We start from the raw sequence: 15,430 nt of genomic DNA on the forward strand, positions 1-15,430 counted from the left end.
GCACGTCAGAGATGGTTTCTGGGGTTTATTTGCAGTCAGGTGGTGAGCGGAAGCAGTCTCTAATCTGTCAGAAGAGAAGCGGGTAAATAACAGTGGGCTGTGGTTCAGCAGTCGAAAGGACCCAGATCTGTGCGTGTGTCCACACAGCCCAACCGGCAGGGCATGCGGTGAAAGGCATTGTAGAGCAGCACACGAGGACTGTCTCACTGTGTCAGTCTTAAGAAACCTAGAGCATCACTGTAGGGCATCATGGTTACGGGAATATGCGAGTGAAGCCAGAAGAGGTGGAGCCACACAATTGACAGTAAAGGCACTGGTGGTGGCTGTCACAGGGATGGAGACTGTCACAGGGGTGGCTGTGTCCAGAGTGTTTTGTGTCGTAAAGGGAAAGCAGTATGTTACAAACATTTAGTTTTCAGTTCTGATAGACGCCATCAGTTATTATTTTGTTTCATTTTGAAATTGAATATTTCTCAAAATAGATACAGTTTTAAAGCGTCATGCTGTGGAAGTTTAGGAGGGAGGAAGTGTGAGCTGAGGGGCATCTGGGAGAGGTTTCCTCGGCCATCCCGAGCTCTGCCTGGGTGGTGGGAAGAGAGGGCAGGTGGTGCTTGTTAGCAGACCCCATAGGACCTGGATTTCCCATCCTGGACCCTGGCACGCAATGGGCATTTTGTAAGTGTGGAGTTTAACTCCGGGGACAAGCAGCAGTAGGGAATGTGGGAGACACGTTTGAATGGCAGCGACGATTTGTTTGACTGCTTAGCATGAGACTGCCTTCAGTTGAAATGGCACCAGCAGTTTCCATATTTGCTGGCACCTCACGTGCCATTTTGCCTCCCCCAAAGCGTGCGGAAATTACCAGGTGCGGTGGGGGGGGTGGTCTGGGTGGGGGGCCCAGGGCTTCCTGCAGCAGGCACCGCCCCTCCTTGTACTGTACCTCCATTCTGTTTTATACTCTGCTTTTTGGAAAAAGTGTTTTTCCCTATAAAACTTAAAAGTAATATTCTACACATACAAGATGAAACATTTGAAGTTAGTTTTTAACAAGCTTTCCTGTATAATTGGAGTGTTTCTCATGTCTGCTTCTGGGCCTGTTTACACACTGGTACATCTGGCATTTTGGGGAGACGCCCCACGAGCCTGTAGTTTCATCTGGCATGTTTTTAGATGTGGCAGGTAACTTAAGTGGGAAGGGGCTGTATCTAAAGAGGGTATTATCATTACCACAGTTTTCAAATAATTTTTTCCCTCCAACTGGCAGCGGGCGGGTTTGCTTTGTGTAGAAGTCTGAGTGTGAGCTACTCCTGTGAGAATCTCAGGACCTCAAGTGTGATCACCATGTTTCTAAACAGAACTGTAATTAAGAAGGAAGAGAAGATGGAGAAGAAGGAGGAAAGAAAACCTGAAAACATTAAAAAGGAAGAAAAAGATGAAGATGAGCTGAAACCGGGAGCAGCCAATCGGTCCCGAGTCACCAGATCAGGTGATGAGAGTCTGTGGAGTGTTCACGAGAAGGGAAGAGGCGGCAAGGGCGGCAGGCGGGTTGCATGGAGTGAGGGCCCAGCAGGCTTGGTGCCTTTTGCTGAGCTGTTCTGTGTGCAGGAAGCTCTTAGAGGACAGCCTCCGGTGATGAAATGGCCAAAAGGGGTTTCTCTACAACATCAGAAATCTGTAGTTTTTCTGGTCGGGATCTGTGTTTATTGGTGGCTCAGTGACCTGGGTGTTGGCTTTTCCTGAGTCTCCGGTAGAATAGAATGTGGGATTTGCAAGAGCGAGGTGTCCTAGTTCTTGTGACTAATTCCATGCAGTTCTGCACGTATGTCGTCGAGTTTTTCCTGCATTTGTGTTAAAATCAGATTAAAAAAAAAAAAAATGTAGAGAAAACTAAAACCTCAGAGCATCTATACCCATTATAAAAGTTTATTGTGCAATGCACCTTCAGGTTTGCATGAGACTCCACAGAAAGTTTTGTGGGGAAAAGTGAAACCAGTGCGCTCCCCCCCACACACACATGCCCTCCACCCCCTTTAAAACAGAAACAACCCAACCCTCTGGAACCTTGGAATTTGGTACGGCACATTACAAGTTACATCTCAAGTGTTTGGAGTAATTTACCAGCAGTCTCAAGAGCACCGTGTTTTTAAAATGTTCCTTCAGTATTGTAAATCTCCGTAAATCAGTAATTGTTCCGGTGGTTAGAGCCTGCTTACCATTTCATTGAGGGGAAAATCAGTTTGGAAGCCTTTATTGCAGTAGATGAATGAGGAGAGCCCACCTGTCTCGCGGGGCCCTCCAAGCTGGCAGGCCATGTCTGACTCAGCACAGGGGCCTGGGTTTTGCAGAGCTCTCCAGAACCTGTGGGAGGAATGCACGTCGAAGTGCATGATCCCTGGAGCCACTGGGGTTTAGCGTGGGGGTGAAGGAGGCCTGAGTGTGGGACGTGTTGGTGCCCACGTTGCAGAATGCAGTTTAATTCCCGTTTACGCCGTAAGGTGTGAACAGATCACACCACTTCATTCCAGACGAGCAAAGGCCTGTTGGGGTGCCCCGTCCACCTCAGACCTGCTGTTGCCATGTGGGCGTCACTGACCTCACATCACAGAGGGGAGAGAGATGGGGCGCCGAGGCTCCAGAGCTTATCAGCAGTCATTGGAGGGCGTGTCCAGAGCCCTCGGTTGGTGGGGCTGCTGCCTGCGGTCAGGAGCTGGGGGGGGTCAGCATGATTTCGTAAGCGGCTGTGTTTTCTCCTGAAGGAAGCAGAGGCATGGAACGAACAGTTGTGATGGATAAATCGAAAGGGGAGCCTGTCATTAGTGTGAAAACCACAAGCAGGTCAAAGGAGAGAGTAAGTATCGCTTCTGCCCTCTCAAGTCTAGCTAGTTCTGATGGTGGTTTAACAACCACTCGGATTTGCAGTATAAGAACAACGTTGTTTCACCTTTGAAGTGTTAAGAAAAAGAACTCAAAAGGCGTATTAACTATTTAGAGTATATGTACAGGCACGAACTAGGTTCTGAAACTTATTTCAAAACAATACTTAACTGTGTTTGCTCCCCATAAATGTGTTGACCCTTTGCCGGTCCTGTTAGGTTATAGGTTATACTGTTTTCTAGAAGGAGAATTGATTCACAAGTTGGATGGAATGGGCAAGACCCAGGGCTTGTCAAGTTGGAAGGCAGGTTCTACTCTTTGGTTAATCTAATAGTACTTTATTTATTTTCTTTAGTTTTTCTAGTCTCCTATTAAATTAACCAAAAAGAAAAGTAGAGTCCACCCTAAAACTGTCTTCCATGTTATCAGAGAATGAGCTCCATCGCTTCTGTGGGCCATGCTGCTGGACAAGCTAGTTGCTTGTCCATTTTGCTGCTTCTACTCTGGAAAACAAAACCCTCTGCATCCAGCTGAAGGTTCTAACTAAAAGGTTAATGAGGAGAGTAATGCTGTGTTAGTGCAGAGCTAACAGTATTCATCCAAGAACACTTTGTGGTCTTGACACTTAATTTTGAAATGAACATTTGGGTTCTATAAAGCAGCAGTTCCTAATGCTGTTTTTCCTCTGGGCTATAGGAAAATCATAAAATACAGAGAAATCTAGAGAAGAAAACCCAAAAAGGCCTATAATGTTACCACCCAAATAACTCTGATGTTAAAAAAGTAACTAATAACGCAGGCCTGATTAGAACATACATGTAGTATAGAAAGATACAAGGTAAGCGAAGCAGAAGCCTGTGCTCTGCATGGGCTCCCCTCAAAGGGCATTACACATGCGGCACATGTGTCTACACTCTGAAACACCATGGGGAAAGGGTCTTCCCATAACTTGGCTGCTGTACACCTCTTTGTATGTGATGTCTTGGAGAGCTTTGTGTATTGAGACATACAGTTCTGCTTTTTCTACTTTTAAAAAAATGTTTTTAAAATTTCAAATAATTACAGATTCACAGGAAATTGAAGCCCAGGAACCCGTCACCTGGTTTCATCCAGTGGCTCCATCTCGTGTAACCGTGTAGCACAGTCACAGAGCCAGGAGGGTGGCATAGAGGGTGTGAACAGTGCTAGGACATTTTGTCACCCGTGTAGATTTGTGTCCCATCACCACAGTCCAGATGCAGAACTAGTCCATCAGCACAAAGATCTCCTCCTTGGTATCCCTTTATTGTCACACCCACCCCACCAGCCCATCCCCAGCGCCGGGAAACCTCTAACCTGTCTTACATTACCAGCATGTTGTCGTTGTGAGCAAGTGTTTAAATGGAATCGTGCAACCGTGACCTTGAGATTGGCCTTTTCCCTCAGCGTGATGTCCCTGAAATCCATCCAGGTGGTGGTGTGTGTCCTTTTCCTTGTAAAGCTCGTATCATTTCAGCTTACGGATGCACCTTGATCATTTTTAACCAGTCCCCTGGTGACGGATGTTTGGTTGTTTCCACATCCCCTATTGAAAATGGCTGTAGTGCAACATTTGCGTGCACGCCTGTTGGCAGTGTTGGTCCAAAGCCGCCAGGATGTTGTTCATTGTGATAGATACTATCAGAGTGCCCTTCAGAAAGGTTATAGAGGATACTTAGGTTCACTGAGTGTGTAGCGTGTGCTGGGCTGCTAGGAAGTGGCCGAGGCCAGCCTTGAACTTGGAGTCGGATTCGGCACCTCCACTGCCATGCTGGCCTCCCCAGAAGATCACATCCGTACCTCGGAACATAGGGCATCTGCCCTTCCTCACTCCAGTCTGCAGTGTGTGTGATCAGACTCTCAACTCTGCCCATCTTGAGGGTAATGGCGATGTTTTGGGTTGCAGATCTGTCCCTGTAATGAGGGTGTCCTCTGTGTCCCCCTCCTTTGCCTATCTTTCTTTTGGATTGCTTTGTCTTTCATTGACGTTTTTGCCCCTTAGTGAGCGAATTAAGAAAATAAGCTGAGGAGCTTTTGAATAGTGTCTCCCAGGCCCCCCTTCCCTGGAGATTCTGAGGTGGCGGGTCTGCAGGAGGCCCTGGGTTCTGAGCTACGTAAAAACTTCTGGGAGAGTCTGCTTGTGGCCAGTTTGGGAGTCCCAGCCTTTGAGAGCCTCAGAAATGGGTATTGGCTGTCATTGTTTCCTGTCTTCTCCCAGAAATGTAAGAGCATAGAAGTTGCCCACTGGTACTTTCTGCCTTACTGGCAGTGCTGTTTTACATTCAAGTGCCTTTGGTTGGTTCTTTTTTGAGGCCACATGCCTGAGGCCTGAGCCAATAGCTGAGAAGTGAAAAACGCAGCCCCTCCTCCAGCTGTCTGTCTAGACAGCTGCTTCGACAGCTTCCCCAGTGAACGAAGGGGTCGCTGCGGGCATCGAGTGCACATGGCCTGTGCCTCTGGGGAGCCTCGTTTTGCTTTAGATAATGCAGAGCGCTTGGCTCTGCTGCTGCAGAAAAACTGCTGAGGTTTCACCCCACCTTTTCTCTGCCATTAATGCCCTTTGAAAGCAAGACTCTAGCAGCGTAACTCAGATGGTGGTGTGAGGCGGCCTGTGCTGGGGCCTCCCTGTAAACTACGTGGGATTGAAGGATCTTAGTCTAGTCCAGATGTGCATACTCCACTTGCGTCGTGCATCTGTTGTCAGCATTTTCCTAACATTAATAAACCAATTTTGGTAAACAGAGCTCAAAGAGTCAGGATCGCAAATCGGAAAGCAAAGAGAAGAGAGACATCTTGTCCTTTGACAAAATCAAAGAGCAAAGGGAACGAGAGCGCCAGAGGCAGCGGGAACGGGAAATCCGAGAGACAGAGAGGCGGCGGTGAGTGGGGGCCGAGCGAGGCCGGCGGGTCCATGGTCTCCTCTTGGGAGGGTTGCTCTTCCTCCTAAGCGAGTCGCCTGTGTGGCTGTGGCTCACTGGCCTCCTAGTGTGTTTCCTCTGAGAGCGAAAGGCGGGGGCGTTCACACTGGCCCATGGTAGTCCCGTGACATTTCATCAGAGCCCGTTTCTGCTCGGCAGCATCTCCTCTGGCTGAAGTTGCACCCTGGACCAGGTAGCAAGTGGACCCACGCTGCCTATGGCTTTGGTAGAAGGGTCTCCAGGGTTGAGGCCTCAGTTTTTGCCGCCAAACCCTTCCACGTGAATTAGATCAACATGGCAGCCCAGGAACAGGCTGGCCTGTTAGAGCTGTGATTCACATCTTTGCTCCTGAGACGTCTGCGTTTCGTGGCGTTTTCAGGCAGCAGCGGTCCCACAGCGATTCTGTGCCCCTTTGCTGAGGAGATGGTTTGTTGAAGCAGGCTTGTCATTTCCATTTTCGCTTTCTGCCATTTCACACCAGGTTGTCTAGAGCTCCCTCGTCATTTTCCCTTAAACGTCACCCAGTGAAGTTGTGATACTGCAGTGTTTGGGAAACTTTCTTGAGCTAAGGCAGATCATGTAGAAACTTCTCCAGTTTGCTTTTCCAAAACAGTGTGATTTCAGCCTCTGCATATGGGGTTTAGCAAGTAAAAATTTCTTGATCATTTGGAGATGTTTTGCTTCCAGCTGGCTTGCCCTTGGTTTGGACCCTTCCCAGGCACCGTGGGAGGGTGTGAAGAGAGCAGAACGGGTTTCCCCAGTCCCCGCTCAGCTCCTGGTGTGCGGTGGCTGATAAATGAGACCACCGTCCCCTTCGCTGGTGACTGGCCTTCTCCTTTCCCCACCCCCTCTTAGGTCCCTTCAAAATGACGTGCTTATTAAAAATACAGCCTTGGGCTTCCCTGGTGGCGCAGTGGTTGAGAGTTCGCCTGCTGATGCAGGGGACACGGGTTCGTGCCCCAGTCCGGGAAGATCCCACATGCCGCGGAGCGGCTGGGCCCGTGAGCCATGGCCGCTGAGCCTGCGTGTCCAGAGCCTGTGCTCCGCAACGGGAGAGGCCACAACAGTGAGAGGCCCGCGTACCGCAAAAAAAAAAAAATACAGCCTTGTAGAGGGGAGGGGTGACAAAAAGACAGTGTTGATTGTCCCTCTTCAGGGAAAGCTACTGTCATCCGTATCTCCAGGGTTTTCTCCGTGCCCAGCAGCTTCAGAGTGGCAATTATCCGTTGCTTTTCTTACTTTCCTGACCTTTATTTAGCTATGGCTTTGTTTTGGTGCTCTTTGAGCCAGGTCCTCCTGGTCTGGACCTGAGGCTCTGTGTCTGCTCGTCATCACCCCCTCCCTCCCAGCTCACCCCAGCTTTGCTGTTTGGAGAAAGGGAAAGTGTGGAGATTGGGGTTTCTGGCCGATCGAGCAGCTTAGGGAGCCGGTTAGTGCCTGCCGCCTAGTAGCTGGCAGGGGGCAGCCAGGCCCGGGGCGAGCCAGTTCCCATCCGGGAGCTGGAAGGTTCCAGACTCCTTCGGAGGACGACGTCTCGATGGCCGGGCGCCACCACGTCGGGAAGTCAGGGCGGCCTTCCTGTGTTCCCCCAGAGAGCGTGAGCAGCGTGAGAGGGAGCAGCGCCTCGACGCCCTCCACGAGGGGAAGGAGAAGGCTCGGCTGCAGCGGGAGCGCCTGCAGCTCGAGCGCCAGCGGCAGCGGTTGGAGCGGGAGCGGCTGGAACGGGAGCGGCTGGAACGGGAGCGCGAGCGCGTGGAGCGGGAGCGCCGGAAGGAGCAGGAGCGCATCCAGCGGGAGCGCGAGGAGCTGCGGCACCAGCAGGAGCAGTTGCGCTACGAGCAGGAGCGGCGGTCGGTGCTCAGGAGGCCCTACGACGTTGGGCGGTAAGGCCCCCGGCCCGGAGTGGGGCGACGGGGCGCTTCTCCTGACGTTGAAAGAGCCACCCCGCTCCTGTCCACCTTAGTGTAGGGAGTCGGAGGTGTTTCAGACAGAAACTGGGCCTCTGGACGCTTGGGCAGGGCTCCTTGCTGCCACCTCTGTGGCCAATGCAGCGTTTTTTCCCCACCCGAGTTACGCTTCAGAGAATCTTGATTGTTGCCACTTGCTGAAGGGTTTGATGCTTTCGCCTAGGCCGTCCTGCTATTCGCACTGTGGCTCCTGGTGGAGCATGACCACTGTCTAGTGGAGTGGAGACAACCAAGCATGCGTTATGCCGCGTTCACTGCCGTCTCCGTCAGGCTCGTGTGTCCTCCTAGAGGGAGAGGCTGGGTGCTGTGGAGAAGGAGATTGCCTTCCCACTCAGAAAGTAGGTTTATTGCTCTCCAGCTTCTCTGAGTGGCTTAATTGATGGTCACCCATCACCCCACCACCTGTGAGCCTAATTTTCTGGTGAAAATCAGGAAGAAGATAATTGGATACCATCCCGAGTTGTATATAGTTTGCCATCACCCGATCTAATTCCCTTTGCTTCTGCAAAAGCTCAGAGGGAGGTTCAGGTTAGCATAGCAGACGAGGAGGTGAGAACGTGGTGACTCGGAACCTCATTCCAGGAGAATCAAAGATTTCATTGCACTTGCATCTGAGCTCATGTGGGGATCAAGGTATTAACAGCCTTGTGACACAATTAGCTCACAGCGGTTCTTTTTTCAGGATTGTCAGATGAGAATGCCAGTATGCCTTTTGGCAGTTTGGGGGATTTTAATTTATCAAATCAAAGCGATAATGATTGAATGTTTAGATTTTAGCCATGCGGGACATTTTAAATGATACTGGGTCTGGAGAGAGAGCTCCCCTCCCCACTTCTGCCCTCTTTCTTTTTATTCTCATTCTCTTTCATAAATGAAATTTGCATTCTTTTTAAAATTAAAAAACAGGCGAGATGACGCCTATTGGCCAGAGGGAAAGCGCATGGCCATGGAGGACAGATATCGCCCAGACTTCCCTCGGCCCGATCACCGTTTCCACGACTTTGACCACCGTGACCGGGGCCAGTACCAGGAGCACGTGGCTGACAGGTCAGTGCCCCACCCCACTCCTGCAGCAGGGATCGGTCTCCGTCTGTTCTCTTAATGTCTGGTGCACTCGTGAGGTTCCTAGTGGGTGCCTCTGACCGTCACACGTGGGATTTAGAAACAGACCTTGAGCAGGACGTTGGGATCGGTGGTCATGTACGGCATCCTGGCTTTGTCTAGGGGGAAGGCACTTCGGAGCACGTTTCATGCACTGTCGTCTTAGAACAGATGGGCCCTGGGCAGGACCTGAACCTTGGCTTCCCCCATGCTCAGCTCTCTTGGGGGTGGCCCCGGGCTCTGGGTTTCACAGCTCCCTGTGGGGTCTCCACGGCCACACTTCCTCCCTGTCCCTCCCACTGGCACAAGCTGCTCTGGAGCACCGGGCTTTGAGGAGGGTGTGGCCCGGCCTCCTTGTTCACACAGATGAGAAAGCAGTTTAGAGAAAGGCCATGACCCGCCTGAGCAATCTGCGGGGGTCACTGACTGGCATGGGGTTGTGCCAGCCCACGTGAAGAGAGCTGACTGCGGAATGTGGCAGAGGTCCTGTTAGGCCTACTTTGTGTTTCGAGGGTCTGGGTGGGTTATTTTTCTTTTGCCAGTGCCTTTATTTATTTATTTATTTATTTTTTAACATCTTTATTGGGATATAATTGCTTTACAATGGTGTGTTAGTTTCTGCTTTATAACAAAGTGAGCCAGTGCCTTTTTAATGAAGACTATATCTCGTTTTTTAGAAAAGCAGCCCTCGATTTTTCCCGTTTAAGAATTCTCTCTCTAGGTTTCTCATCATGCTCCCCTGAGCTGCATATCCTTGAGCCATTTCCCTGCTCATTAGCTCTGGGAAGGAAGAGTGGGGGGGGGGGGCGGGAAGACAGGCTGAGAAGCAGCTCGTTTAATTAATTATGGCTGGAATTGGTTTCAGATGTGGCGTGAGTCATGTGTGTTGGGTCAGACTAGAGGTTAGGGACCTGCCGAAGCTTATTACCTGACTTGTCATCAGGCCACAGATAAAATTATAGGCATTAGCTTCATGGTGTGGGTCTCTACTTCTGAGACCCTTCTAAGGGATTTTAGTTCAGTAAAACCTTCGTTCCCACCTTCTTAGGATCCCACTTCACTCCTACCCCCAGAGAAAGCTGTGAGGCAGTTTTTTTTCAGGCCAGTAAATTACAGTTCTCATGTGGTAAAAGGGGATAAGTACTCTAATTGTGGAACTCTTCTGTGTGGTCTGCAGCAGTGTTGTGTAGAGCCATCAGGTGCCTTTGGAATGAGACATTTCTTTTTTGCAGGAGAGAAGGTTCAAGGTCAGTGATGGGAGAGCGAGATGGGCAGGTGAGTAAAAGCCAGATAGCAGGCCAGGGGGCGTGCCTGCTTCTGTGGGGTGGGTGGGGCGTGGAGATGTCAGTTCTGGCCGGTGAGTAGATGTGCACAGAAATGATTGGTTAGTGAGTCTGTGTTTTGTATTTTATTTGTTTATTTATTTATTTTATTTTTTGTCTGCATCGGGTCTTCATTGCTGTGAAGTAGCGGGGGCTACTCTTCATTGCGGTGCGCGGGCTTCTCATTGCGGTGGCTTCTCTTGTTGTGGAGCATGGGCTCTAGGCGTGCGGGCTTCAGTAGTTATGGTGCGTGGGCTCAGTAGCTGTGGCTCACAGGCTCTAGAACGCAGGCTCAGTAGTTGTGGCACACAGGCTTAGTTGCTCCACAGCATGTGGGATCTTCCCGGACCAGGGCTCGAACCCATGTCCCATGCATTAGCAGACAGATTCTTAACCACTGCGCCACTAGGGAAGTCTCGAGTCTGGAGTCTGTTTTTTAACACAGGTAGGGCTTGTTTTTCGTTTTATTCAGTAGAAACTAATTGAAGAGATACTTGGTTGCCTACATGTTTGGAGTGCCTTGAGTCTAGGCACTGTGGGATGCCCCAGCGGGGGCTTAGTGGCCTGTTAGGGGGTCATTTAGGTCATGTTTTGGGGCATTCCTCTGTGTCGGGTACTGGGATGGGTCCCCGTGTCTGATAGTCTGCAGGTTCCCTGTGAGAGGTGCCTAGGGTGTCAGCTCAGAGAACAGAGGAGGCCTCCACGAGAAAGGTGGGGGACGGCATCAGAATCATGGCTTTTTAAAACAGGGGTGTGGGTTTTGAGAGAGTGCTATATTCTCTCTTGCTCCCCAGGTGTGCTGGCTTCCTGAGCACTGACTTGGTTGGCCAGGGGTACTAAGCCGTTCCTGCCTTCAGTACTTGCCTCCAGGCCTCCACAGTAGTATGAGCAGAGAGGGCTCTGAGGGCGCTGGCCTGCCCTAGGGGTGTGGGGAGGGCCCTCCTGTCTCCAGCAAGGAGCAGGTGCCCTGACTCTTCAGGGAAGGCGGGTCTGAGTGACTCTTCTCAGTGGACCCCGAAGCATGGGGCTCTCCACGCTCATGGGTGGGAGGGCCCGCTGCTGGCCCTTCGTGTGGCACCAGTGATGGAGCTTTAGCGGCGCTTGGGGTTCTCAAGGAGGGGGTCAGGAAGTGCCCGAAGGGGCCTGGGCAGGTCCTCGTGGGTGGCTGGGGTGCTGAGCCACACCCCAGCGCACTGAGGCAGGGTCTGCAGGTTTCCGAGACCCAGAAGGTAGACCTGCCGCGAGCTTGTCTGGGAGCCATGTGACTGGAGTCGCCCTGTCCCTCTTGTGCCTTCCAGCACTACTCAGACGACCGCCACGGCCACGGAGGACCACCAGAGCGCCATGGCCGCGACTCCCGAGACGGCTGGGGTGGCTACGGCTCCGACAAGAGGATGAGCGAGGGCCGGGGGCTGCCTCCTCCCCCCAGGTTAGCGGGCAGGCCACAGAGGGGCTGGGCATCACTGTCCTCACCGGGTGACAGGTTGGCGTCTCTGAAAGTGAACTGGGCGTGTGTACCTGCCAGGTCGCCTGGAACAGCTCCTCCTGGCCTTGTGTGGGCTCTGCCTGCTGAAGGCGGCAGCCTTGAAGCCGTCTAAGGCTTGTCCCCATCAGTAGTAGAGAAGCTTTACCCCACCCTACCCCTGAAGTTGTCTTTAGGTGTTTGTAAGGCCGGTGTCACGGCTACCACAAGTTTCTGCTGCACCTCTAGGTGGGTTTTTGGGTGTTGATCAAAGACTGGAGTGCCAGTGTGATAGATGAGAGTGTTCTTTCCTGAGCGACCTACTTAGCACTGGGTCCTTTCATGTCGTTTAGTCCTATTTGCGTTAAGTTTAAATGGGCGAGCTCCTGCACTGACAACACGTTGCACTGTGCAGCGTCACCGTGTGACTAGGGGGCTGTCACCTGAGACCATAGGCGTTGCACGCACTGAGGTGCACTCACCCTTGCAGACAGGTGTGGGGGGTCTGCTGGCTTCCTGGTCCTGGGCCTCGGAGTGGTGGTCACTGGCGGGCAGTGCCCTCGTCCTTCCACACCCAGCCTGGGGCCGGGAGGCTTTCCTGTAGGCCTCCAGGGGCTGTTGGCACCTGCACGTGGGTACCGTGTTTGGATTTTCATCTCCCGGGGTTTCTGTCTGAAACCGTTTTTAAATAGCTTTTTTGAGATATAATTCACATGCTGTGCAGTTCACTCATTTAAAGTGTGCAATTTGATGGCTTTCAGTTAATTCATAGAGTTGTGCATCCATCACCACAATCCATTTCAGAGCATTTCTATCACCCCCGAAAGAAACCCCCGTTAGCAGCCACTCCCCATCCCCCTGGCAGCCACTAACCCACTTCTTTCCCTGTGGATTTGCCTGTTGTGGATGTTTCACATGAGTTGGAATCACACAGTGTGTTGTGTTGCCTTTTATGTCTGGCTTCGCTCACTGAGCATCGTGTTCTCAAGGTGCATCCTTGTTGTAGCGAGTGTCAGCGCTTCATCCCTTTTCACGGCTGATTAATATTCCAGTACGTGGATGGACCACATTTTGTTTATCCATTCATTAGTTGATGGACACTTTGGTGGTTTCCACTTCGGGGCTGTTACGGAATCATGCTGCTAAGAACACTGGTCTATGAGTTTTCGTGTTAACGCATGTTTACCGGTCTCTTGGTTAGACACCTCGGAGTGGAATCTCTGGGTCATACGGTCGCTCTGTGTTTAAGCTTTTAAGGAACCACTACACTGTTCTCCAACGAGGCTGCACCATTTTACATTCCCACCAGCCCAGTGTGAGAATCCCTGTTTCTGCACACCTTCACCAACACTCGTCCTTGTCTTTTAGATAATAGCCGTCCTAATGAGGGTGAGGTGGTTGTGATGGTAGCTGTGCTGAACACCTACTTGTGTGCTTACTGGCCAAGTGTGTATCTTTGGGGAAGTGTCTGTTGCCATTCTTTGCCCACTTCTCTCAGAAACCCTTGACAGTGGGGCACGAGCCCCCAGAGCCCCCATGTCACAGCCTCACGTTAGAGGCACAGTGGGACCATTGTGTATCTGCCTTTCGTTTTGGCAAAGGGGTGGCCGTGACTGGGCGGAGCACAGCCAGAGGCTGGAGGAGCATCAGGAGCGCGCCTGGCCGGGCACAGTGGATGCGGGCACGGCGGGCCGGGAGCACTTGCGGTGGCAAGGTATGGGTTCACCCCAGCCTGCGGGTCGGGAGGGCCTCCAGGGGAGGGACAGCCACAGTCCCAGCATGCTCCAGAGGGCCAGCTTTTCCAGGGCTTCCAAGTGCAGACTCTTTCTTCTCTTCCAGGTGGTGAGAGGGGCCTGTCTGGGCCCTCGGGGCCAGGGCATGTGGCAAGTCGGGGTGGAATATCGGGGTAAGAAGTACTGTCCGCGGATAAAATTGATTTGTTCCCACTTCTCACTTCCTCTCCCTTTCTGCATGCTTGATCCACTTTCGGGGTCGAATGCTTTGAGAACAAACCCCCAAAGCAGCTCTTGGCAACTTATGCAGCTAACGCTCTTCCCCGGAATGCGACCCGTGGTTATGATTTTCCTCACCTGGAAAAAGCCAAGGGGCTCTAAAGGCCACAGAGCCCTATGCTGCAACGTGACACAGTGAGAACACAGGTGCTTCCGGGGCCAAACGTGTGCCTTTGTTCCTAGGCGAGGCGGCTTTGCACACGGCGGGCATGCCCAGGCTCACGTGGTGCCCTCCGGAGGCCTCGAGGGTGGAGGAGTGGCCGGCCAGGACCGGGGCAGCAGAGGTCCGCACCCCGCCCCCCACCCATACCCCCACTTCACCCGCCGCTACTAGAGCCCACCCACCCCGCGTGTCCTGGTAGGCAGGCAGACGTACTGTCAAGTCTATTAGCCAGAGTTACCTTGAACTTGTGGAATCTTTTAAGAAACAGAAGCAAATCCTGCCACCGTGTTGTAGCTTAATACAATGTGAATCCACTTATTTTTTCTTTTTTTTAAAATAAATGTGTTCTTGTTCTGCCATTTGTAAGACAGGGTTTCTGTTAACGAGGCATTCCATTTTCCGTTAATAAAAGTTTATGGTTCGCAGCTGTGTGTGTGTCTCAGTGATGACAGAGCAGAGAGCAGTGTCAGCCCTCGGCGGCACCGCTTTTGTTTGGGTAGCAGAGGCCGGCTCGTGTTCCTGAATTCTCACAGCTCTCAATGAAGTGGGGCTGTGCACCTCCCCATCTTACAGGTGAGGAAATAGCTGCGGGGTCAGATCATTTGTCCGAGAGCTTGTAGGTGGCAGAGCTGGGATAGGAATTAGGAATTCTTCCCTGAGGGGAGGTGTGTGTGCGCATCGGGGGGCCCTGGGACCAGCACTTCACCTCTTCTGCTGGGGTGCCTGGGGGTGTCCATCCAGTGGTGGTGTGCGTTTTGGGGGCCTGGCTGAGGGCTGGGGATGGGGCAGACCCTGCCTGGTGTGAGCCCAGCTATATCCCATCCGCCCGTTTTTCTGGAAATGCAAATTCATAGGTGAAATCTCATTTGTGATTATAAGCAGCAGCAATCTTCTTCATTAAAGACCCCTGTGTGGCCAGAGGGGCCATCTCTGTTCCTCTGGAAGGATCGTGGCTGCCCACGCAGAGCTGATGTCGGGACACGGAATGGGTGACTGCAGGCTTGTTGGGGCAGGAGCCATGAATGAGGTGGCCTGGTGGCCACAAGACTGATCTGGGACCTGTGCAGGGCCTGGGGTCAAGAGGGACGCTGGTTTCCCGCGAATCTCAGCCCTGGACCGGCGTGGTCTGGATTGGCGTGTGAAGAGTTAACCCATGTGCCGCCTACTGGCAACCTGATTCCCTCCCTCCCCTCCGTAACTAGGACAGCCACCCCACAGGCCCCGGAACAATTGCCAATTCTCCTGGAGTTCCCTGTGTTCCTGCTGGGGTGTTTAGTTTGAAAAGAGCAATCTGAAAACCCTGCCCAGCTTGCCGAGGAAGCCGGCCCTCGAGTCCTGTCTGCTTGAATTGCCCAAATAAACACCTCATGCGCTTCCTTCACCGCAGGGGCTTTTAGAGTCATTTTCCAATGACAGGTTGACAGGACGACGTCTCCATGGTGCAGTCGGGGCCAGTGTGGCATGTTTTCTCCTGCATGGAGAGCTTCATCTTCCCACCCCGCAAGCTAGTCTAGAAATTGGGGTCCGGGTGTCCCAAGTTGGCCAAGAGAAGCCAGATTCGACTTGGGGTTGAGGGTGAGACCGGTTGTCAGA

At 52.1% G+C, this 15,430-nt stretch overlaps 1 protein-coding gene across 6 annotated transcripts in view; it reads left to right on the forward strand.

The window, feature by feature from the left end:
* The window catches only part of SAFB2 (scaffold attachment factor B2), a 34,539-nt gene extending 19,320 nt beyond the window's left edge, over positions 1 to 15,219 (forward strand). The window contains exons 12-22 of one of the 6 annotated variants that reach the window (XR_010942514.1): positions 1,356 to 1,486; positions 2,757 to 2,848; positions 5,635 to 5,771; positions 7,403 to 7,693; positions 8,684 to 8,824; positions 10,111 to 10,153; positions 11,499 to 11,629; positions 13,264 to 13,376; positions 13,502 to 13,568; positions 14,264 to 14,410; positions 14,692 to 15,219. Coding sequence is in view for 2 of the 6 variants with exons in the window: in XM_067734088.1 (XP_067590189.1) it covers positions 1,356 to 1,486; positions 2,757 to 2,848; positions 5,635 to 5,771; positions 7,403 to 7,693; positions 8,684 to 8,824; positions 10,111 to 10,153; positions 11,499 to 11,629; positions 13,264 to 13,376; positions 13,502 to 13,568; positions 13,858 to 14,008 (1,297 nt within the window). In the remaining 4 variants the exon portion in view is untranslated. The other 5 variants (XR_010942516.1, XR_010942515.1, XR_010942517.1 and 2 more) reach the window with 5 other exon arrangements.
* Positions 15,220 to 15,430: the final 211 nt, after the last annotated feature.

This window comes from Pseudorca crassidens, chromosome 3 (genome assembly GCF_039906515.1).
Source record: "Pseudorca crassidens isolate mPseCra1 chromosome 3, mPseCra1.hap1, whole genome shotgun sequence".
NCBI classification, from domain to species: domain Eukaryota; kingdom Metazoa; phylum Chordata; class Mammalia; order Artiodactyla; family Delphinidae; genus Pseudorca; species Pseudorca crassidens.